At 37.3% G+C, this 25,282-nt stretch overlaps 1 protein-coding gene across 1 annotated transcript in view; it reads right to left on the bottom strand.

The window, feature by feature from the left end:
- The window catches only part of Itpr (Inositol 1,4,5,-trisphosphate receptor), a 1,293,714-nt gene that overhangs the window by 927,087 nt on the left and 341,345 nt on the right, over window positions 1–25,282 (bottom strand). The window contains exons 16-17 of the mRNA XM_090387283.1: window positions 21,131–21,328; window positions 12,018–12,113 (exon numbers count right to left, since the gene is read on the bottom strand). Coding sequence (XP_090243409.1) covers window positions 12,018–12,113; window positions 21,131–21,328 — 294 coding nt within the window. The remainder of the gene's footprint in view (window positions 1–12,017; window positions 12,114–21,130; window positions 21,329–25,282) is intronic.

Below are 25,282 nucleotides of genomic sequence, written 5' to 3'. Positions count from 1 at the left end.
ACACTGTTGCGCATGGAAGACTACTGTACAAATTGGGGCAGAATGGTATTAAGGGTAAGTTGCTACAATGGATAAAAGGATGGTTAAGTGGGAGAAGACAGAGGTGGTAATCAATGGGTGCTGCTCTTCGTGGACTAATGTTATTAGTGGAGTCCCACAGGGTTCGGTGTTGGGTCCACTGTTGTTTTGTGTATTTATCAATGATATTGATGAAGGTATATCAGGCTTAATGTCGAAGTTTGCAGATGATACAAAGGTTGGCAGGGTTGTTAATGACAGTAATGGCAGTGTGCTACTGCAACAGGATCTAGATAATTTGGGCAGATGGGCTAAGAAGTGGCAACTGAAGTTTTACCTTGACAAATGCAAAGTACTGCATACGGGTAGAAGTAACCCCAGAGAAACGTACCAACTGTGTGGTACTACACTTAAGGTGGTAGAAAATGAAAAAGACCTGGGAGTAATTGTGCAGTCAGATATGAAGTTTTCTGAACAATGCAGACAGGCTGCTAGGGCAGGTCATGGGGTTTTGTCAATGATATATAGGAATTTTGCTAGCAGGGAAAAGGAGGTGATTGTCCCTCTGTATAAGGCAATGGTCAGGCCACGCCTTGAGTACTGCGTACAGGTCTGGAGGCCTCATTTTAGGAAGGATGTAGATTTGCTTGAGCGTGTACAGAGAAGAGCAACAGGATTAGTGAGGGGAATGAAGGGATTCTCTTACCAAGAGAGGCTTAAGTTCTGCAAATTGCAGTGGCTGGAGACTAGGCACCTGCGCGGTGATCAGATTGAGGTCTATAAGGCCTTGAATGGCTTGAGCACGCTGAATTCTGATGGGATCCTTCCACTTGTTCAGATTACCAATCTACGGGGACATAAGTTCAAATTATGAAAGGACAGATGTAGAATAGATGTGCGGAAATTTGCCTTTAGCCAGCGGGTGGTTAATTGCTGGAACAAACTTCCATCTGTCGTTGTGGAAGTTGATAGGTTAAATAAATTTAAGGAGGAACTGGACAGGCATTTGGAGGGAATGGTGTGATTTTTTTTTTTTTTTTTTGGCTGATGCTGCATAAGCTCCTACACTTGCTTTCTTGCATCATGTGCCACTACTACTACTACTACTACTACTACATAAACTCTAAAAGGAAGTGGATGAATCTGATTGGTCCACTTGACATCGATGGTTCGACTGTTGATGATCCTGCTCAGATAGCAAACAAACTGAATGAGTATTTTGCATCTACATTCACACATGAGGAATTATTAAGGTTTGAAAATGGAAGAAGGTAATCAAATTGTAGCAGGATATTTAATGATTTTGGAATAACTGAAAGCAAAGTGGAGGAGAAATTGTTGAAGTTAAACTTCAATAATTTTAATATAACTATCCAGTTAGATTAAAGGAGGCGGCAAAGCAACTAAGCAAACCCTTAGCCATAATTATGAGAGCATCCTTGGACTCAGGGGAGGTTCCCATGGACTGGAGATGTGCAAATGTATCCCCAATTCACAAAGGCGGATCAAAGGGTGACACGAGTAATTACAGACCAGTTAGTTTAACTTCTGTTCCGGGTAAAATAATGGAGTCACTGGTTAAAGATGCATTGCAGGATCATCTAGACAAGACTGCAGCAATAATTTGGACACAGCATGGGTTTGTTAAGGGAAAGTCTTGTCTGACAAATTTCATAGGATATTATGTTGTTGTTACAAAGGAACTGGATGCAAAATATAATTTTGATATCATATATTTGGATTTCAGGAAAGCTTTTGACACTGTTGCACATGGAAGACTAGTGTACAAATTGGAGCAGAATGGTATTAAGGGTAAGTTTCTACAATGGATAAAAGGATGGTTAAGTGGGAGAAGACAGAGGGTGGTAATCAATCGGTGCTGCTCTTCGTGGACTAATGTTATTAGTGGAGTCCCACAGGGTTCAGTGTTAGGTCCATTGTTGTTTTGTATATTTATCAATGATGAAGGTATATCAGGCTTAATGTCGAAGTTTGCAGATGATACAAAGGTTGGCAGGGTTGTTAATGATAGTGATGGCAGTGTGCTACTGCAACAGGATCTAGATAATTTGGGCAGATGGGCTAAGATGTGGCAACTGAAGTTTAACCTTGACAAATGCAAAGTACTGCATATGGGTAGAAGTAACCCCAGAGAAACATACCGACTGTGTGGTACTACACTTAAGGTGGTAGAAAATGAAAAAGACCTGGGAGTAATTGTGCAGGCAGATATGAAGTTTTCTGAGCAATGCAGACAGGCTGCCAGGGCAGGTCATGGGGTTTTGTCAATGATATATAGGAATTTTGCTAGCAGGGAAAAGGTGATTATCCCTCTGTATAAGGCAATGGTCAGGCCACGCCTTGAGTACTGCGTACAGGTCTGGAGGCCTCATTTTAGGAAGGATGTAGATTTACTTGAGCGTGTACAGAGAAGGGAAACAAGATTGGTGAGGAGAATGAAGGGATCCTCTTACCAAGAGAGGCTTAAGTTCTGCAAATTGCAGTGGCTGGAGACTAGGCACCTGCGCGGTGATCTGATTGAGGTATATAAGGCCTTGAATGGGTTGAGCACGCTGAATTCTGAGGGGATCCTTCCACTTGTTCAGATTACAAACCTAAGGGGGCATAAATTCAAATTAAGAAAAGACAGATGTAGAATAGATGTGCGGAAATTTGCCTTTAGCCAGCGGGTGTTAATTGCTGGAACAAACTTCCATCTGTCGTTGTGGAAGTTGAGAGGCTGAATAAATTTAAGGAGGAACTGGACAGGCATTTGGAGGAAATGTTTTTTTTTTTTTTTTTTTTGGCTGATGCTGCATAAGCTCATACACTTGGTTTCTTGCATCATATGCCACTACTACTACTGTTGAATAAAGCTGTGAATTAGCAAGTGTCTGCAATTCTGCCCAGACATGATCGGAGGGAGTATATGATGAGAGCCTTGTCGATCAATTCGGCCGTGATAAGATTGTGCAAGGCTCAAGGGGTAGAATTTTTTTCAGCCTGTTCTGTGCTTGCTGACAGTAATGACAGTACGTTGCTCAACAGGAACTAGAAAAGTTGAGCAGATAGTCTGAGAAGTGACAAATGAAGTTTAACATTGACAAATGTAAAGTACTACATATGGGAAGCAGTAACCCCAGAGTAATATATCAACGATGTGGTACTACATTGACAGTGGTAGAGAATGAAAAGGACCTGGGGGTAATTGTGCAGGCAGATATGAAGTTTTCTGAGCAGTGCAGACGGTCTGCAAGAGTAGCTCATTATGTCTTGTCAATGATATAAAGGAATTTTTCTAGCAGGGATAAGGAGGTGGTTATCCCCTTGTATAAGGCAATGGTCAGGCCACACCTTCAGTACTGTATACAGGTCTGCAGGTCTCATTTTAAGAAGTATGTTGAGGTGTTGGAACAAGTACAGAGAAGGACAACAAGATTAGTGAATGGAATGAAGGGTTGCTCGTACGAAGAAAGTTTAAGTTTTGCAGATTACAGTGTCGGAGACTAGGCACCTGCGATTTGATCTTTTTGAGGTGTATAAAGCCTTGAATGGTTTGAGAATGCTCAATGCTGATGGGATTCTTCCTCTTGCTCAGAATAATCACCTGAGAGGGCATAAATTCAAATTGAGGAAATTCCGCACATCTATCCTATAACTGTAGGATAGATGTGCAGAAGTTTGCCTTTAGTCATCGGGTAGTTGATTGGTGGAACAGACTTCCATCTTTTGTTGTGGAAGTTGATAGCCTAAATATATGTAAGGCTGATGGACGGGTATTTGGAACGAACGGAGGGGTAAAAAGGGAGTTTTTTTTTTTGGCTGATGGTATATAAGCTTGCTTTCTTGCATCGTATGCCTCATATGTTGCTTTTTAATACAGGCAATTCTGGAAAAATCTGACCTTTTTCAAAACTTTGCTTACCAGATCAGAATTTTCAGCTGAACACTTTCCTGAACTGGCAAAAGTAATTAATGAACAGGATACAAACAAATCATTAAGGAAATACAACATGAAAGAATACACAGCTGTTCTAGACTCCCTGATTGAAGAATACAATGAAAGGTTTGCTGATTTTGAGAAACATGATCTCACACTAGCTTTCAAACCACACATGATTGATGTCTCCAAAGCACCTGATGACTTACAGATGGAATTAATTGAGTTCTCAGAAGATAATATTCTGAAGTCCTTATCTGGCACAAAGAGAGATCTTCTTCAAATATAAAAAAAATCCTGTTGAATACCCACATCTATGTCAACATGCTTGTCAAATTCTATCTTGTTTTGGCACAACCTACTGTTGTGAATCAACATTTTCATATACAACACAAATTAAAACAAGATTGAAATCTCAGATGATGGATATTCACTTGGACGACCAATTAAAACTACGCTCAACGATGTTGGAACCAAATATCAGACTACTATCTGGCATTAAGCAGTTGCAAAAAAGTCATTAAATGGTTTGTTGTCTAAGTTCGTCTATTTTTAGTTTTGTTATCATCTTTGCTAAACAAATAAATGTCTTTGCTAATTATTTTGTTTAAATTCCTCATGCAATAACAGGCCATAATTAAAATTATAAATATGTCTACAAAAATTATTATTTGTATATATATTAAATTCTCAGCATGCAGCCTAATAGTATCTTGGACAAAGCAAATATGGCCTTCCAATGTAAAAGGTTCCCCATCCCTGGTAATATCTTCACTGTGTTCCTTGAACCACTTGTGCACAGTGTTGGCCCGATAACACAGGGCATTATCATCTTGGAAGATCCCATTTCTGTCCAGGAAAAAATGCAATATGGCAGAGTGCATAAGGTCTGCTAAGAGCTGCCAGTAGAAACTGGTGCCACACACACCAGGGGTCCATACACAATTCTTGTTGCTTGCATCACACACACTAAGGCATCTGTCGGTGTGTTGCAGTAGGTATTTGAACTTATCTGACCAGCACTTTTGATTCCAACTCTTCAATGTCCAATCAATGTGTTGTTGACACCACAGCATTTGTTGTCGATGATGATCAGCAGTGAGGAGAAGATGTCTCTTGGGGTTGTCATCTGTGGAACCCGCAAAACATCTGAGAGTGTGATGCATCATAATTTGGGATATTGTTCTTGCAATCCCCATATTGTATTGCGATGTCAACTGTTGCACAGCTGACATCGTAAATTTTTTCTGCTGCTGTTGGCACTACAGCAGAAATTTTCTGAATTTATTGGATGACTTTTTTCTATAGCAGAAGGTTAGAGAGGCAATAAAAGAAAGCAATACTCTTAATTTGATATTTGTTAATTGCTTGATCTGATATCAAGCAATACTCCTGATTTGATTATTAATGTATGTAGAGTCACTCTACATACATTAATAATGTATGTAGAGTGTTGTTTACTTACTTACATTCATGTGGGATTTACTTAAAGATGTAACTACTGCCAAGGGTAGGAAAAGGCTTTTTCTTTTGTAAAGGTGGCTACAATGATCTCATGCAGTTTTTTTTTTTTAATTCATGATGATGATGTTTGATTAAGAGTAAATTCTAAATGGGAATTTACTCACATCACCCTTTGCTCCCCCTATGTGGATCACACTACCCCCTATGTGGGTAGTGTGAGTAATTACTGACCTATAGGCAAGGCTTAGAGTTAAAAGGATGTCAGATGATCTGATGGTCAAGGCTTAGAGCTAAATGGATATGGATGTCAGATGAGTTGATGGTCAATGCTTACAGCTAAAAGAATGTCAGATAAGTTTATGGGACTAGTGACAGAAAAGAAAAATACCTCAGGTGAATATAAATTATAAGGGGATATAGAAACCTACAGCAGGTATAAAGTAGTCTGCAATCAAGTTATGTAGGGAGTTAAGCAAGCTAAGGCAGATTATAAGAAGCTTCTGGAAAAGAATGCAATGAAAAGTAACAAAGACTTCTTTACTTGTATAACACTAGAAGGAAAGGAGTGATTCAGACTGTTTGCCAAATAGGAATGGTATAATGTTTGATGACCCTGTTCAGGTTGCTGATAAACTGCACAATGCACACGTGGGCAATTTTTTCTCTATCCAATTATATTAAGGGAGGTAGCAAAAGAGGTAAGCAAACCTTTAGCCATATTAATGATGCATCCTCAGATTCAGGAGAGGTCCCTATGGACTGGGATGGAAATGTGGGACTGAAAATGTGTCTACATATCCCAAATTCACAATGAGAAATCAGAAGGCAATGTGAGTAATTACAAACCTGTAAGCTTGACTTCTGTTCCAGGGAAATTAATAGATTCATCGGTTAAAGAAATAATGCAGGAATGTAATTATCTGACAGTCACAGCACAGATTTGTTAAGGGCCAATCTTGTCCCACCAATCTGATTAACTATTACAATGCAGTAACAATGGAATGCAAAAAATAATTTTGACATCATATACTTAAGATTTCAGAAAATCTGATACTATTACATATAAAAAGATCGTTGTACAAACTGAAGCAGTGTGGTGGCATTAGAAGTAGGTAGAGGATGATTAAAGGTTTTGTTAATTACTGATACAAATAACAGTTACAAATGAATTTGTAATAGTAATACAACGTTAGACTTGCGAGGCAGATTATGAGAAATCACTGGCTAAGAGTGCAAAGAAGTCACGCTACTGGAGTTTACTGCATATACCCAGTAATTCTGATAATGGCAGCAAGAGAGTGAATAAATCAATAAGATTAATTATCATGGTATCATATGACTCAACAGAAATTCCCTTGGACTGGAGAAGTGCCAACGTATCACCAATACATAACAGGCAGTTCTAAAAGTGAAGTGGGTAACTAACAACTGGTCAGTCTGGCTTCACTGGAAGAGAAAATTCACAGATGCAATGATCAAGAGTGCAATACAGAATTCTATTTATATTAAAATTTGTTTAGCTGATTTAATGGAGTTACTCAGAAGCTAGATGTAGGAAATAATTTCAACATTGTTTACTTGGATTTCAACAAAACATTTGGCACAGTCCATCATAAGAGGTTACTGTATAAGCTGAAACATGTTAGAATTCAAGAGAAAATCCTTAAATGGATTGCAGGTAGTAGCAGAGGATTCGGAAAATATCCACATTCAAGCTGATAGTATTCTCTGGACAAAGTAGCACCCGTAAGGCCAAATGATGCAAGGAAATGGACTTGTTATGTGCAGCAAATTACACTCATCACTAATCTTGTTTTTCTTTGAACCTTCTCCACAACTTGTGTCTGTTTTTTAAGTGCAGTCTCCAGGATTCTCTATAGGATTAAACCAATATCTTGCCTACAGGGATGATGACATCCATCTCCATACCACATATCTTATAAATCATGGACAGGACACTAAGTACCCTCCTATTAGCCTGTTTGTATTACAGGAAAATTTCATGTCAGATTGAATCATAACACTTGTCTTTTGTATTTCCAACCACTTTTTGCTGCTCTGTGCTAGTTTTGATATAATCCCACGACTTCTGTTCCCCAAATGCATAACTATACATTTAGAAGCATTACACTTTAATTGCAATTTTCTGGACCATGTATGCAACCAAGATTCAAGTATTTTTGAAGCAGCATGGCCTGGATTGAATTGGCATCTCTCTCTTCCCAACTTCTAATCATCAGTTAACTTTGAGATCTTCTAATGGATACTCTTGTCAATATCATTTATGGAAACTAGAAAGAGGAGATACCCCAACACAGAGCCCTGAGGGAGCAACTGTTTACTGGTCCACTTTGAACAATGAGACGCATTCTGTCTCCCAACTTTTAGCCAGCCCACAATCCAGCATAGCATCTTTCTTGTAATCCCAGTTTATTCTAGGTTGATAAAAAAAAGTTTATTAGAGTCCAACATGCCTTACCTACCCTGCCTCCCATTATGTATATGCTGAAACATACATAGTTTAACCTTCATGACAGCCTGTAGTCTCTGTGAAACGCTCTCCACCAGTTTTTTTTTTTTTTTTTTGTAAATGTCCTTCAATAGTTTCCCAATAGGCCTTCAAAGCAGTGAGCAGATCTAACTTTGAGCAATATTGCATCGAACACACCTGATGATCCAATTCATTCAAGAGCTTCTATATAGGATTAAATCAAGAATCTGGGCTGGCCAGCCCAATTTTCCAATGCTCATGTCCTCAAATTACGCTGCCACGATGCAAGCAGTATGATAGGGGCACTGTCTTGCCGATACAGATATGGACATTGTTGCCATGATGCAGGTAATGCATTACTGTCCAAGATATTTATATAGACCTCAACATTCATGGTTTTGCCCAAAGCAACCAATGATCCCAGGCTAAACCATGGAAAACATCCACAGACCATCACCCTACATCTGCCAAACTTCACTGTTGGAACAATACACTCTGGCAGACAGCTTTCTCCAGGAATCCAGCACGATCATAAGCTGTCAGGATAAAAGATCATGCAGTGTAAGGACACACTATCTAGATTAACTTTAAACCAAGGTAGATAGCATGCAGCATTACTTCAGGGCAATTAGTGATTTGTGGACAGCTGCATGAACATGGTAACCCATATGGCTTCCTATAGACCTACCACTGCAACTAATTAAGAAATCTATTTGATTTACTTTCTTCCTTTTTTGGGTTTGTATGTAAGAAGAACTCCTCTCCTATTCTTAGCTCTTTACTAGCACATTTTCATAATCAGTTTTCGCCCACTTTATCCTATCAGTGGTTTTGTTACTTATTCTATTATAACGGGTGGGAACAAGATGAAGCATGTGTGGGAAAAGAATATTCAACTCCAGCAAACAGATAAGTTTTTGATAAATTTCTGCCATTTCATTGACTTAATTGTCATATTAATTTATTTTCAATAAGTAACTTTATAGTCCTAATCATGCTAGGACTATAAAGTTTATTTTTAATTAACTAGATATTTTGTAGGTTACTACTTAATATAAGTAGAACCTTTATATCTTTATAGCTTTTAGTGATATATTGGTTTTTGATAGTTTTTAAATTCTATACAGTGGGACCAACTGATGATGTTACCAACAGCAAATTCTAAATGGGAAGCATTCAAGGAATTAATCTTGGAAGCTACTAGGCTTTAATACCTAAATGGATGTCACATGAACTAATGAGACTCATAGCAAAGAAGGAAAATGCATGGGATGCATATAAATTATCAGGCACAGAGAAGCCTATGTAGATACATTTAGCCTGCAATTAAGCCACAAAGAAGGTTAGGCAGGCGAAGGCAGATTACAAGAAATCTTTAGCAAAGGACGCAAAGAAAAACAGCAAAGACTTCTTTACTTATGTCAACTCTAGAAGGCATAGGATGATTCATATTGGTCCACTTGATATCGATGGTTCCACTATTGATGATTCTGCTTGGATAGCTGACAAACTGAATGAGTATTTTACATCTACATTCACACATTAGGAATTCTGTAGGGAATTCTGGAGGAATTCTTCTGTCCTCCAGAATTCATTAGGAATTCTGGAGGACAGAAGCTTATTATACTCTAACAGGGAGCTAAATTGTTTTATAACAACTGAGAACAAAGTGGAGGAGAAATTTTTGAAGTTAAACATAAGAAAGGTACCTGGGGTGAATGTGTTCTATCCAGTTATATTATAGAAGGCAGCAAAGGAAGCAAGCAAACTGGAAGCCATAATTATGAAAGCATTCTTAGACTTGGGGAGGTTCTCTCGGACTGAAGATGTGAAAATGTATCCCCAATTCACAAGGGGGATCAAAGAGTGACACGAGTAATTACAGACCTGTTAGTAACTTCTGTTCCGGGGAAAATAATGGAGTCACTGGTTAAAGCAGCAATTCGGGATGATCTAGACAAGACTGCAGTAATAATTCAGACTTAGCATGGGTTTATTAAGGTGAAGTCTTGTCTGACCAATTTGACTGGATATGATGCGGTCACAAAGGAACTGGATGCAAAAAATAATTTTGATATCATATACTTGGATTTCAGGAAAGCTTTTGATACTGTTGCACACGGAAGACTTCCCTACAAATTAGAGAAGTATGGCATTAAGGGCAAGTTGCTATAAGGGATAAAAGGATGATTGAGTAGGAGAAGACAGAGAGAGTTAATCAATTGACACTGCTCTTCATGGACTAATATATATTTGTCAATGATATTGATAAAGGCATATCAGGCTCAACATCCAAGTTTGCAGACGATACAAAGATCAGCAGGGTTTGTAATGACAGTATGCTACCGCAACAGGATCTAGAAAAATTGGGTAAAATGGTTGAGAAATGGCAACTGAAATTTAACATTGACAAATGCAAAGTACAGGCAACCCGCCATATAACACGGTACCTTTACAACATGGTTTTGCTCTAACATGATTGATAAATTGGCAATTCTCACAAAACTCTGTACTTATATAACACGGTTTAGCTCTAACAAAGTGGCAAATGTCAAATTACATGGTAATTTTGAGCTTTTGTTTTTTTGCACCCAGTAGACATACTCTGATTCTTTGCATCTGTCTTTCTTACAGAATATGTTCTCTGTCTCCCTTACAATTGAGTCCACACACACTTAGGAATACCTCTTTCAGAGGCAAAGCATTCTGTATTAGATGATATATTTTCGGGGCAGACTTGAAAATATTTCATGAATGCTGTATCAGATACTTGAGTCTCTTCATGAGTTCCTCCATCTGAATTTGCTCTAGGGCATCAAATAATCATGCCTAATAATACACTGAGGTTTGAATTCAGTCTGTTGCACTTCCAACACATTGCACAAAGAAATGACCCTTCAATCAACTAGCAACTTTGTCATGCACAAGGCACCTCTGTAGCCAGGTGGGCAGGAGCAACAGTGCGTAGCATAGTTCTTGATTAGACCAGGGTTCGAGCCCGTGACCACCAAATACGGAGGATGCAGAAAGATCAGGGAATGACCACCGCATATCCCCCAAGCAATATGGCCTTAGTTGCTAATGCTCCTAAAAACCAAATAACAACAATAACAACAGCCATGCACATAAAAACGAGTGTAAGCAAATAAGTTCTAACCAGCAGGAAATCACTCCTGGCAATTCTTCCATCAGCACAGCATTGTTTGGCACGGTACGAGTTACTTTTCTAGATGAATCCATAATCATTTTTAAACAGAAGTTAAAATTACTAATGATATTAATAATAGGAACTTATCAGTCCCAGTCAGTAACATCAGCCTTCTTACTGATGATTTCCTTTAATATTGAACCTTTTTGGTGTTCTTTTCATCCCCTTAAGACCCAAACCCTGTTTCCTCCTTCCAACCCATTCTTTTCTACAAGTTAAAATCCATATTAAAGTAAATCATATTAAATTTTTAGGTGTAACCTAGATTCTTATATTTCCATCTTAATTCATCACAAAGTTTCACTCTACCATCCCTGTAACCTTTTTTTGGTTTATGAAATGTTTCTTTATTCTGTGTTATTCAAAATCTGAACATTATCCAGAAATACTTTGCCATTATATTCTATTTTGCTTCCTCTATGCCTTATTAATATGATATTTCATCTCAAATATGCCCTTCAGCTTATCATGCCAGATGTATATTTTTTTACCGAATAGTTAAAGGACAAGCTTGGTCTTCCTAAAGTGTCAAATCCACATCATGTTTACCAACAATTTCCCAATTTATATTTCGAGTTCAATAAATAAATAAATAAATAAATAAATTCCATGTATAGTCTATATGGTCCAATGACTAGATGAATTTACAACTTCACTGTAATTGTATCATTGCATAATATATACCAACAGAATAGTTAACAACATAATGAGAATTTTTGATGGTAGTGCATGGACTATCTAACTTCATTCCTATCCACGTCTAAGTATGTTACTTCAAGACCATATATATTTATTTATTAAATGGCTGATAGAAAATAAGCATACTTCAACTAAATCTTCTAAAATTAAAATATGCAGAAAAAAAAGGGAATATGGAATTCCTAATTTGTACATACTTCTGAATAAGGTCAATATCCAGATAAGGTGATAAGTTATCAATTGCTAAATACTGACGATCCAGACACATGCCAGAGAAGAGGTCAAGCTGGTGCCTATAAAAAATGAAAAGTAAGATTTAAAATATTGCATGTAATTACATCAACTATTGATTCAAAAGATTCAAAAGATTAACTGCAGTCAAATATTTAAGTACAATGTCCTAAATGTATTATTTAGACAATCCTAAAATTGTATGTGTAGGAGCCATCATTCAAAAGAAACACTGTACTTCTTATTCCATCACTGTACTCCATTACTCAAGGATATCATTCAATAGATAACCCTGAGTAATGGAAACACTCACCCCCCCCCCCTTTTCTGGAATTTGCAAATTGTGTCTGCTGAAAACAACAAAATGGAGAAATCTGAACAACAACAGAGTTCAATGTTGATATGCTAGCTACTGACATGAAAATTTTACCAGTGGAAGGTAGTCAAGTCAAAATGCCATTAGGCAGCCTGTCATTAATAATTTAGGAAAGTAGAAAATGGAAGAAATAGTGGTGAAAGATTTCCAAATGGCTATTAAATAGATTTGTAAGTCTATTGTTTCCATATCTAAAAGACTACTATATGAAATATATAATGTACATTATACGCAAAGGGTAAAATACATACAAATGTTTTTAAATTGATCAACTACTTAAAGCTGAAAATGGTTTACACATGATGAGTCCCACAAATGCTAATCAATGACAAGAAATCCTACCACATGAAGAACAGCTTTTGACATCAAGAACAGAATAAAAAAGAATAAATCTTCTTTATCCTTTTTTATAACTATGGATGAGATGTGGGTACATAATTTTGATTGAAAATACAAACATCAAAGCATGAAATAAAAAAACCCATTTCTTCCATGAACAAAATTCTACAAAGAGGTTGTTTAAGACTGTGATCCAAAAAGGCAAAAAGGTAATGCAGTTTCATACCCAAGCTCGGAACTGGTAAAATACCTCCCACCATTCCCAACACGCTCCATTCAATTCCTCCTGTGGTTGTCCATCAAAAGGATGTCAGAAAGATTTTGACAAACCTTGATGCTAAGAAAGCTCCAGGTCCCGATGGTATTTCTCCACTTGTTCTCAAAACCTGTGCTCCTGAACTTACTCCTATTCTTTGCCGCCATTTCTCACTTTCTTATTCCAAAGGTGTTTTTCCTTCTGCTTGAAGATTTGCTCATATTCAGCCAGTTCCTAAAAAGGGTGACAAATCCCTCCCATCCAATTATCGTCACGTTGCAATTACTTCTAATCTTTCTAAAGTAATGGAGAAATCAATTAACTGCCAACTCTTAAACTACATAGAAACCTTCCATCTGATCAACGATCGCCAGTATGGATTCCATCAGTGTCAATCCACTGGTGATATTCTTATATATATATTTTTTTTTTTATGTGAACCCCAAACACGAGAGGTATTAGAACCTATAGTACTTAGTACCGTGCTTGGGTTGGAGGTAGTAGTAGTGGCATGTGATGCAAGAAAGCAAGTGTATGAGTTTATGCAGAATCAGACAAAAAAAAAAAAAAAAAAAAAATCACACCATTCCCTCCAAATGCCTGTCCAGTTCCTCCTTAAATTTATTCAACCTATCAACTTCCACAATGACAGATGGAAGTTTGTTCCAGCAATTAACCACCCGCTGGCAAAAGGCAAATTTCTGCACATCTATTCTACATCTGCCTTTTCTTAATTTGAAAATATGCCCCCTTAGGTTCGTAATCTGAACAAGTGGAAAGATCCCATCAGAATTCAGCATGCTCAACCCATTCAAGGATGAGAAGACGAAAGAAGATATTTGTTGACATTGGACTTGAACGTCTGTAGATTGTAATATTCAGGAAATACGTATGAAAGAAGGTTGTTCCAGAAAACAGCAGTTGAATGAATAAATGAGGAAGATGAAAAGTTGGTTTTGTGGGTTTGAAGTTAGACAGTAAATGGATGTTGGCTGGTGGCGGCACGTGTTCGGACTGTTTTGAAAGAGAGAGAGCGGGAATTATAGAAGCCAATTCAGAAGAACAGTGCCCATGGAAGTATCTGTAGAAGAAGAATGCAGCAGAAACAGTACATTTAGGAGAAAGCGAGTGGAGAGACTCTGTTAGAGATGAATAATTAATTAACCTAACTGCCCTCTTCTGAATGGAATCAAGAAGCCTGAGAGAGGTTTTGGGAGCCCCACCCCAGATGTGGGAACAATATTCCATGGCAGGGCAGATTTGCAATTTATACAAAGTGAGCAGCTGTTTGGAAGTAAAGTAATGCCGAGAGCGAAAGAGCAAACCAAGTTTTTTAGATGCAGAAGAAGCAATATTTGTAATGTGCTTGTGCCAAGAGAGATTAGAAGTCAGGGTAATCCCCAAAAGAGATATATCATTTTGCCTAGAAATCGGAGTGTCACTAAAGATAAGCATAGGAGCAGAAGAATCCTTTTTGCTAGAAGACAAGACGGAGTTTTAGAAGGGTTGAAATCAACTAAGTTGTCTTTGCCCCACTGGAGAATTACCTGAAGATCGGCATTTAAGGAATTGGTAGCAGATTTTCGAGAAGGTACTTCTCAAAATGGAAATGGAATGCAATGTGCTATCATCGGCAAAACTATGGATAGGATTTCCAGTCGATGGAAGAAGGTCATTAATATACAGGAGGAAAAGAGTGGGGGGAAAGAACTGAACCTTGGGGGACATCAGCATTAGTGGAGAAGTTAGAAGAAAGAGAGAGCCATCTTACATCACCCTCAGTGAGCAATCAGAGAGAAAACTGGATAACCAATTACTAAAAACAGTTAGCAAACCATAAGATGGAAGCTTGTTTAGAAGACCTTTATGCCAAACACGATCGAAAGCCTTTGAGATGTCAAGAGCAACTACTTGTGTTTCACCGAACTTTTCCATTGAATTAGTCCATAAATGGGTAACATAATCCAGAATATCAACCAGTGGATCGACACTGATGGAATCCATACTGGCGATCATTGATCAGATGGAAGGTTTCTAGGTAGTTTAAGAGTTGGCGGTTAATTGATTTCTCCATTACTTTAGAAAGAGTAGAGGTAATTGCAATGGGACGATAATTGGATGGGAGGGATTTGTCACACTTTTTAGGAACTGGCTGGATATGAGCAAATTTCCAAGCAGAAGGAAAAAGAAAATGAAAAAAGGCTGCAAAGTATAGGAGTATGTTCAGGAGCACAAGTTTTGAGAACAAGTGGAGAAATACCATCAGGTCCTGGAGCTTTCTTAGCATCAAGATGGCTCAAATTCCTTCTGATATCCTTTTGACGGAAGACCACAGGAAGCATTGAATGGAGCGTGTTGGGAATGGTGGGAGGTGTTTTACCAAGATCATTACTACATGAGCTGGAAGAAAAATGGGATGCTAGCTGGTCAGCTTTATCCCTGGCTAAAGTGACAACAGAACCATCTGGTTTGGACAGAGGTGAGAGCAGAGATGGGCAAAAGTTGTGGCTAATAGCTTTGGCAAGAGACCAGAATGCTCGGCTACCATTAGGGCAAGAAGCAAGTTTTCTACTCTTAGCCTGTTCAAACTCTAGTTCGGACTGATTAATAACTGCTTTACAATTGTTGTGAGCTTTGGTGTAGGCAAAAAATGAAACTGAGGAATTAGAAACAAGCCAATTACGATAGGCAACATTCTTCTCTTGAACAGCCTTAGCACATTTATTGGAAAACCAAGGTTTAGATAAAGGATGAGATTTTAAAGTGGAGTTTGGGATAAAGGATTCCACTCCTTCATGAATAATTTCACTGACACGATCTGAGCAAACATTGACATCAGAACTTTTGAAAGAGTAATCCGACCAAGGAAAAGAAGAAAAGAAGTCTCGCAGGTCATCCCATTTTGCATTCTTGTAAGGCCAAACAATATGAGGTTGGGAATAGCCATGAGATAAAGGTTCCATTGGAGAAGAGACAATCACCAAGTTGTGATCTGAAGTACCTAAAGGACCTCTCACTTCGACCGTGTACTTAGAAGGGTTGTTTGTGAGAAAAAGATCAAGTGTACTGGCTGTATGATTAGGATTGTCCGGTATTCTTGTAGGTAAATGAACAATCTGTGCTAGGTCATTAGTAACTGCAAAATTCTGGCTTATGTTACCCATTTATTGACTAATTCAATGGAAAGGTTCGGTGAAACACAAGAACACAAGTAGTTGCTCTTGACATCTCAAAGGCTTTCAATCGTGTTTGGCATAAAGGTCTTCCAAACAAGCTTCCATCTTATAGTTTGCCAACTGTTTTTAGTAATTGGTTATCCAGTTTTCTCTCTGATCGCTCACTGAGAGTTATGGTAGATGGCTCTCTGTCTTCTAACTTCTCCACTAATGCCCTGGTCCCCCAAGGTTCAGTTCTTTCCCCCACTCTTTTCCTCTTGTATATTAATGACCTTCTTCTATTGACTAGAAATCCTATCCATAGTTTTGCCGATGATAGCACATTGCATTCCACTTTCCATTTTGGGAAACCTTGTCCTGCTCAATCAGCTTCAACTTCTCGAAAATCTGCTACCAATTCCTTAAATGGCGATCTTCAGGTAATTCTCCAGTGGGGAAATGACAACTTAGTTGATTTCAACCCTTCTAAAACTCAGTCTTGTCTTATATCTCGCAAAAAGGATTATTCTGCTCCTATGCTTATCTTTAGTGACACTGCGATTTCTAGGCAAAATGATATATCTCTTTTGGGGATTACCCTGACTTCTAATCTCTCTTGGCACAAGCACATTACAAATATTGCTTCCTCTGCATCTAAAAAACGTGGTGTTCTCTTTCGCTCTCGGTGTTATTTTTTTTCCAAACAGCTGCTCACTCTGTATAAATCGCAAATCTGCCCTGCCATGGAATATTGTTCCCACATCTGGGATGGTGCCCCCAAAACCTCTCTCAGGCTTCTTGATTCCACTCAGAAGAGGCCAGTTAGGTTAATTAATGATCTCTAACAGAGTCTCTCCACTCACTGTCTCATAGATGTACTGTTTCTGCTGCAAGCCTCTTCTAGAGATACTTCCATGGGCACTGTTCTTTTGAATTTGCTTCTATAATTCCCACTCTCTCTTTCAAAACAGTCCGAACACATGCCGCAAACATCCATTTATTGTCCAACTTCAAACTCACACAACCAACCTTTCATCTTCCTCATTTATTCATTCAACTGCCGTTTTCTGGAACAACCTTCCTTCATACGTATTTCCTGAAAATTACAGTCTACAGAAGTTCAAGTCCAATGTCAACAAATATCTTCTTTCGTCTTGTCAACCTCCAATCCAAGCAGAGTATTAAGTACCGTGTGAACTACTGTATGAAAATCACATAACTCACAGTCAACTCATGCAGCCACAGTACATTGCATACCAGCAGTTTTCGACGATCAAATCACAAAACTCACAGCTTGCTGCTCGCCAGAATTTTTAAATGGTCAACTTCAGCACAGAGAGAGAGTGAGAGAGAGAGAGAGAGATGTGCAAAGAGATCTATATATGATCCTCCTCACTGCTATATTTTTAATTCTTATAGCTATAGAATTATTTTTAATTCTTACAGCTATAGCCACACCTGACCTCCATGTTAGCCATGGATATTTTCTTGCTAGAGTAATAAATACTCATTTACAACCATTATGCTCTGTATAATTCTGCTAAGAAGTGTCAAGAGAATGTTTCCTAGTGTCCATGCTCTACACAAGAATAAAATCGAATCAGTTATTTCTAAAACATCACATATCACACGAAAATCAGAGTACTGGAGTTTTGGATCTCAAGAGGCTATTACAAACAGCAGTGGAAAACTGACATTAATCCCATAAAATGTAACATATGTGGCAGTTTAAAGAAGCTGAATTCAGTCATGAATTCAGCTTCTTTAATCTAAAGATATCCCACAGATCTTTAGATGTGTGGCAAGGAGGAGGTCTTGCCATGCTGCTGGCATTATTTTTATTTTTAATTCTTATTCTAGTGCACAGAGGGGAGGTTATTTGGTTTTTAGGAGCATTAGCAACTAAGGCCACATTGCTCGAGAATATGCGGTGGTCATTCCCTGACCTTTCCGCATCCTCCGTATTTGGTGGTGACGGGCTCGAACCCCGGTCTAATCAATAAGAGTGTGTTATGCACTGCTGCTGCACCTCCTTCCCACCTGGCTACGGAGGCGCCTACAGAGGGGAGGAGATTCACTTTTGCAATATTCATTTATTCTCTATTATTAAACTCAACAGAGGAGTTTTTGCCAATATTTTGGTAAATTTGAAGAAATGCATGGCACACCACTTAGAAACAACTGCTGTCTACATTCTCAATGAAGCAAACAGCAATGCACCACTTTTTAGTCCCATACATTGCAAATGGGTGTGTCACTGCCTCTGTATATTTTCATGTTTTTGATGAACATCTGTGATTTTCCTGGTCATCTTTTGGAGTTGTTTTTATAACTTTGTAGATTACCCTGTTTCACTATATCAAACAAGGGTGTCATTAGGTGTCACACCAACATTATTGTGTTTTTTCATATATTTTTTAACATTTGTTTTAACAATAACCAATTTATTTTAAAATGGGTGGGGGGGGGGATATAATACTGCATGAAAGATTATGACTGGCCAAGAAAGGGCAACAAATTCACCATTAAAGAAAGAATTAATTCATAAAAATAAAGTTTTATTAGTGAAAGATATGTTCTTTTTCAATGAAAGTTACACTACATTCACCTTTAATATACCTATATATTCCCTGACCATTATTGGCCTTGTGGGCCTCTGTTGAGATGGGGTGTAATGGTCAGTCTATTTTTGTTTTTTTTTTTGTTTTAATTTATTGTAGTGGTTTACATCTATGTTGGTGATATTTCACATAAATTTGGACGTCACCCATCAGAGAGGGCACCGTTAAATTTCTATTTAATTGGCTTTCGAAATTTAATGAATCATTATTTTATTATCCTTACATTTAGATATTCTAAATTATCTTTGAGAATTTCTGCTGCAATATTTTTACTCTTGTTACCCCCCCCCCCCCAAATAATGCTGACATTATTTTTATTTTTAAGGTTATATTTCAAGCATCATGTAGAGGAATATGCTTTTTGCTGCCTCTGATGTTTGCTGTACATTTTTATTATGAAAGATTCAGTTTCAAACTATTTTAAACGTTATTCAAATATATGTATAATTATATCACATGACGTAGTGAGCGAATTGCTAACGCTGCACCTGTGCTGCCATCCATAGTTCATTATTCGTCCATATAATCTGGTTAAGATTACTTTTGCCAGTAGCATGGCTTTCGATTGGAGTGCTCACATCTGTTCTATTTTTTAATTTTCGCTGCATCGAGATCACCCTATTCAAGTCCTCTGCACTAGTGATACGATCTGTGTCAGTCTATTTTTGGTTAATTTTTGTTTTATTTTATTTTATTGTAATGGTTTACATCTCTATTGGTGATATTTCACATAAATTTGGACACTGTGCCCGTCAGAGGGGGCACCGTTAAATTTTATTTAATTAGCTTACGAAATTTAATGAATTATTTTATTATCCTTACATTTTGATGTTCTAAATTATCTTAGAGAATTTCTGCTGCAATATTTTTACTCTTGTTACCCCTCTCTTCCCTCCCTGTTGGTTTGATCGTTATGTTTAATTTTGACTATTTTTGCTCTTGTCTTGCCATGCTGCTGGCATTATTTTTATTTTTAATTCTTATTCTAATTTATTTTTATGGTTTTATATATATATATATATATATATAATTATTGATAAAAAATAAAGAAAGAAAGTTAAAACGACAATAACTGTAACTAATATGTAAATAATATTTATGAGTCAATGCAGTTGCAAGCAATCATGCAATACACCCATAATGTCTATAATATTAAGGATAATATAAAGAACCATTGGAATAAGTAAATCAATCCAATAATAATACCATCAGGGATCTAAGAAAATGCAAAAAAAAAAAAATATATATATATATATATAATCGCTTTTTACCGACAATCTAGATGACTTCAACTGGGGCCAATCACCCAGAATGAAGGCAAAAAACGACAAGAAGTTCTCTGTTTCTGTGATGATCAATATATGCGTAATTTAAATCTAACCAAATATAAGCCAGTATAGGCCAGATGTAAATCGAATATAAATAAATCGAAAGAAGATAATAAAAGTTAAAAAAATTTAGAAATATTAGAATCAAAGGTAAGAAATATAAGTAAAATATAAATATAAGCATATATTAATCATCGTTGACCCGACAGAGAACGTAATTTAATGATTACAATAAGATACATATTGACCGTATCTAGGACATAATGTAATAGTCGTCAAAATAATGTGGTGCCCCCTATGTGATGGATGCGGTAAAAATAAATAATTAAATTAACGCATAGAGAAACATGCAGATAGTAAGAAGAAAAACTAAAGGAGTAGGAATAATAGAACCTGAACTCCATAAAGGCGAAAAATAGTGGTATAGAGGGGGCACCACATATTATTTTGACGACTATTACATTATGTCCTAGATACGGTCAATATGTAGTATGTATTATATATTTAATCTTATTGTAATCATTAAATTACGTTCTCTGTCGGGTCAACGATGATTAATATATGCTTATATTTATATTTCTTACCTTTGATTCTAATATTTCTAAATTTTTTTAACTTTTATTATCTTCTTTCGATTTATTTATATTCGATTTACACCCGGCTTATACTGGCTTATATTTGGTTAGATTTAAATTACGCATATATTGATCATCACAGAAACAGAGAACTTCTTGTCGTTTTTTGCCTTCATTCTGGGTGGTTGGCCCCAGTTGAAGTCATCTAGATTGTCGGTAAAAAGCGATAATACATTTTTTTTTTTTTTTTTTTTTTTTTTTTTGGGTTTTCTTAGATCCCTGATGGTATTATTATTGGATTGATTTACTTATTCCAATGGGTCTTTATATTATCCTTAATATTATATATATATATCAGTGTTCATTAGAAAATTCTCTTTCATAATATTATATGGTCAATATCAATAATTTTAAAATACATTTACTTGCCTGTAATAAGAAAGAGTATTTTTGTCTTCGGCATTTGCTTCAGCAGCTCCTGAAGCTAGTTCTCTAATACTCTTGCTTTTTCGACCATTATCCCAAAAGAGAACAACATCTTCTTCCTCTTCAATTGTAATCATAGGCTCAACTTGTCCATCTGAACCTTCCACTTCTACCTCGACTTCAAGTTGGGTTCGAACCATTCTGGAATATATTGATAACTTATACTGCATGCAACTTAGGAACATGTACATGCTGAAATTCAATTTTCAGCAATCAAACTGAATTTCAATAATCTTCAATACTTTGGATCACTATTTGCTCAAAATATAAAATCTTGTATAAATAAATATTATACAGCTATTTACAATTAAAACATTAAACTAGTATCACAGCAATATAAATTTGATAGAAAAAGATAAATAAAAAAAATACATAAATTTAACAAAAACCATATAAATTTCATGAATTTCAGATGTTGGTCAAAACATCAAAGGCAGATACTGTTGGGATATAAGAGATGTGGTATCACACAGATATAAGGAATGCAGAATTGGAATTGGTGGAGTACAATGTGTACAGAAAGGATACAAAATAGGAAGGGAGGAGACATTATGATATTAGTTAAGAACACAAAATCTAAGGAAGTGCAGATAGTTGACATGGGTGGACAGTGCAGTGTTAAGTCAGTTTGGTGTGATGTATTGGTGTTTAAGGGCACAAGGGCAGCTAAGGCCAAAATGTGTCAGGTCCTATATTATTATCCTAAAGTAATATAATGTGTTCCATTTTTGCATCAGAGGAATTCATATATATGTATTTTCTTCAGAAAGGTATAGAGTGTAGCTAGGTTAGCACTTTTTTTTTTTTTGGTAGTTGTTGGCGCATAGGCTTCTGTGGCCATAATGCACCTCCCAAGGTTTTTGCAGTACATTGATCCAAGCCCGAGGCGGGAATTGAACCCGCGACCTTTGGGTTGCCAGGCAGGCACTTTACCCACCCGGCTAGCCCGGTTGGCTTAGGTTAGCACTATTGCCAATCATGTGGTTAAGGGATAGCGGTTCTTGCAGTTGTGATTGAGAGTGGAAAGTACTTCTGAAATGGGAATAGTGAGGACAATCTAAAAGTATATGCTTGATGAAAGTGGCAGTGTACAATGTGCGCATCGAGGTGGGTCATCCCCCATGAGTAGAAACATATGGGTTAGGTGCGTATGTCCAATTCTCAGTCTTGATAGTACAACTTCTTCCTGTCTATTTTGTCTGAAGCTGGAAATTCATAAGGCTGGTTCTTCTTTGATTTGGAGCAACTTGTTATTACTTGTGCCTTCCATATTTCTGTCCACTGAAACATACAGACTTTTTTAATTTGCTTCAAATAATCTCTATATGGTACTTGGTAATTTGCTGGTGTTACTGTTTGGTTTTTTGGCTGCCTGATCTGCTCTCTCATTGCCTAAGATACCAGAATGCCCTGGGATCCAGCAAAATTTCACTGAATGATTCCTACTTCGTAGATGGTTTAAACAGCAAATGATTTGTTCTTTGATTGGTTGTGATATTGAAAATTGATTGCCCAAAGCAGACACTGCACTCAATGAATCAATGTATATTATACTGCTAGCATTGTGGAGAGTGTTAATATTCTGTAAGGCTAGTTTGATTGCATATAACTCAGCAGTATAACTGCTGCATTCAACTGGCAGTGATATGGAGAGTTTAAAGGATGGAAAGACAGCTGTGGCACCAACGGCAGAACCTGTTTTTGAGCCATCTGTATATATTTGGTAGCTTTGTATATTGTCGAGGGCACGTTCTTTATGTAGTTGTTTGATATTTTCATCTGCCAGGGAGTTCTTTCCCCATTGCTGAAAGTGGATATCACAGGGAGTTCTTTCCCCATTGCTGAAAGTGGGTATCACAGTGAGAGTGAGCGAGATTTACAGACCAGGGTGGGTCAGGAATATCGCTCTCTTGGAGTATGTTATCAAAATCAATATTCCAGGTGGGATGCAAATCTTTTAATCTAATGCCAGTTGGTCTATTTTCAGTCAGTTTACTGTTATAGAATGCTGTCCACTCAGGATTGGAAGGCAACGGTTGAACAGGATGATCTGGAAAGCTTTGAATTTTAGCTGCATAATTTAGAAGCAACATTTTCCTTCGAAGGTGAAGTGGAGGTTCGTGTGCCTCTACATACAGACTCTGAACAGGGGATGTTCTAAATGTGCCAAGAGCAGTGCGAAGGGCACTGTGTTGGATGGTATTAAGTCTGATTAATGCACTTTTCCTAGCTGAATCATATACGATAGCACCATAGTCTAAACGAGATCTGATAATAGCACAATACAAATGTAATAGAGTGTATCTATCAGCTCTCCATGTCATAGCAGAAATGGACCTAAGTATATTAAGTTTCTGTAGACAAACAGTTCGGAGGTATGTGATATGTGGAATGAAGTTCAGTTTGGTGTCCAATATTAAGCCTAGGAAATGAAGATTACTGGTGAGAGGGATCAAATGGTTTTTTAATCTGAGTTCCGGTTCCAGGTGTAGCTTACGTTTTTTGCAAAAGTGAACTGCAATTGTTTTTTGATCTGATAATCGATATCCATTCTGCATTGTCCATGCCTCCAACTTATTTATGAAGAGTTGCAGCTGTCTTTCAATGGTATGAATATTTTGTGAACGGCAAGATATAGTTAGATCATCAGCATACATATATAGTTCTACAGTATTTGGGATGTTGTGTGTTATGGTGTTCAGTCTAAGTGAAAATAAAAGGGTAGAGCTCAGTACTGATCCCTGCAGGACACCCTCCTCCTGAGTGTAGGACCGAGAAAGTACAGATTGATAGCAGACCTGAAAGGTTCTGTGTTGAAGAAAATTTCTAATGAATTCTGGTAAGTGCCCTCGCAATCCTATGGAATGAAGTTCTCTCAAATATGCCATACCTCCAGGTAGTGTCGAAAGCCTTTTCTATGTCGAGACTTACCATTACAAGATGTTCATTTTTGACGTAAGCATTATGGATGTTAGTCTCGGCTTTCACCATTAGATCCAAAGTGGCTCTGTTTTGTCGGAAACCAAACTGATTGTTGTTCATCAGTGCTTTAGTTTCAAGAACCCAGGTAAGCCATCTGTGTATCATTCTTTCTAGGATTTTACTTAGGCAACTGGTTAGAGAAATAGGTCGGTAATTTTCTAGAAGTGAGTGATCTTTTCCTGGTTTAGGAAAGGCTAAAATGATGGAATGATGCCAGGAAGATGGATATGTACCTTCAAGAAAAATCCGATTATAGAAAATTAATAGTAAATTCAATGCCGTACTGTTGATATGTTTAAGCATTACATAGTATATACCATCAGGTCCAGCTGCACTGTTGGGTGATCTATTTAATGCTGTTTGCAGTTCAAATAGGTTAAACGGTTGATTATAGACAATATATTGGGTAGTATGGAATTTTATTTTGTACCTTTCCGCCGAAGCTTTGATTTTCAGAAAGGAGTTGTCATATGCTGATGTGGCAGATGTTTGGTAGAAATTCTCTGCAAGGGTGTTAGCTATTTCTTCTTCAGAAGAAATTTCCTGTCCATTTTTGATTAAGATGGGAGAAGGAAGAGGTGGATATTTCCCATTTAATTGCTGAATCTTTTTCCAGTTGAGACGACTGCTAGTATCCTTTGTAATAGTGGAGGCAAACTGTATCCATGATTCCTTTTTGGCTTTTCTTCTAATTTGTCTAGCTTTTGACTTTAGCCTTTTATACTGAATTAGGTTGTTGGTAGTTGGGAACTTCCGTAACAGGTTCCAAGCTTTATTTATTTTCTTTTTGGCATTGGTACAAGCTTCATTCCACCAGTGTTTAAGGTTTTTGTGTTTACATGTGGAGGCTTGAGGTATTGCTTCAGAGGCAATGGTCAGTATTTGCCTGGTAATATGCTCTGTGACATCAGCATCAATGGATTGTAGTCTGATCAATTGGCTATCAAAAGAAAGACGGTTTGAAAACTTTTCCCAATCTGCTCTGGAGAATTTCCATTTTGAGCGATTATCAGGGTATGATGTTTGAAGCGTTTGGATTCTGCATATGATTGGAAAGTGATCACTATTATGTGGGTCGTTTAATACTGTCCATTCTATACTGGGATACAATAT

Source organism: Mastigoproctus giganteus, chromosome 13, assembly GCF_048544385.1.
Source record: "Mastigoproctus giganteus isolate SK-2022 chromosome 13, ASM4854438v1, whole genome shotgun sequence".
Taxonomy (NCBI): domain Eukaryota; kingdom Metazoa; phylum Arthropoda; class Arachnida; order Uropygi; family Thelyphonidae; genus Mastigoproctus; species Mastigoproctus giganteus.
The sequence above is the reverse complement of the archived record's forward strand: the minus strand, read 5'-3'. Positions and strand labels throughout refer to the sequence as shown.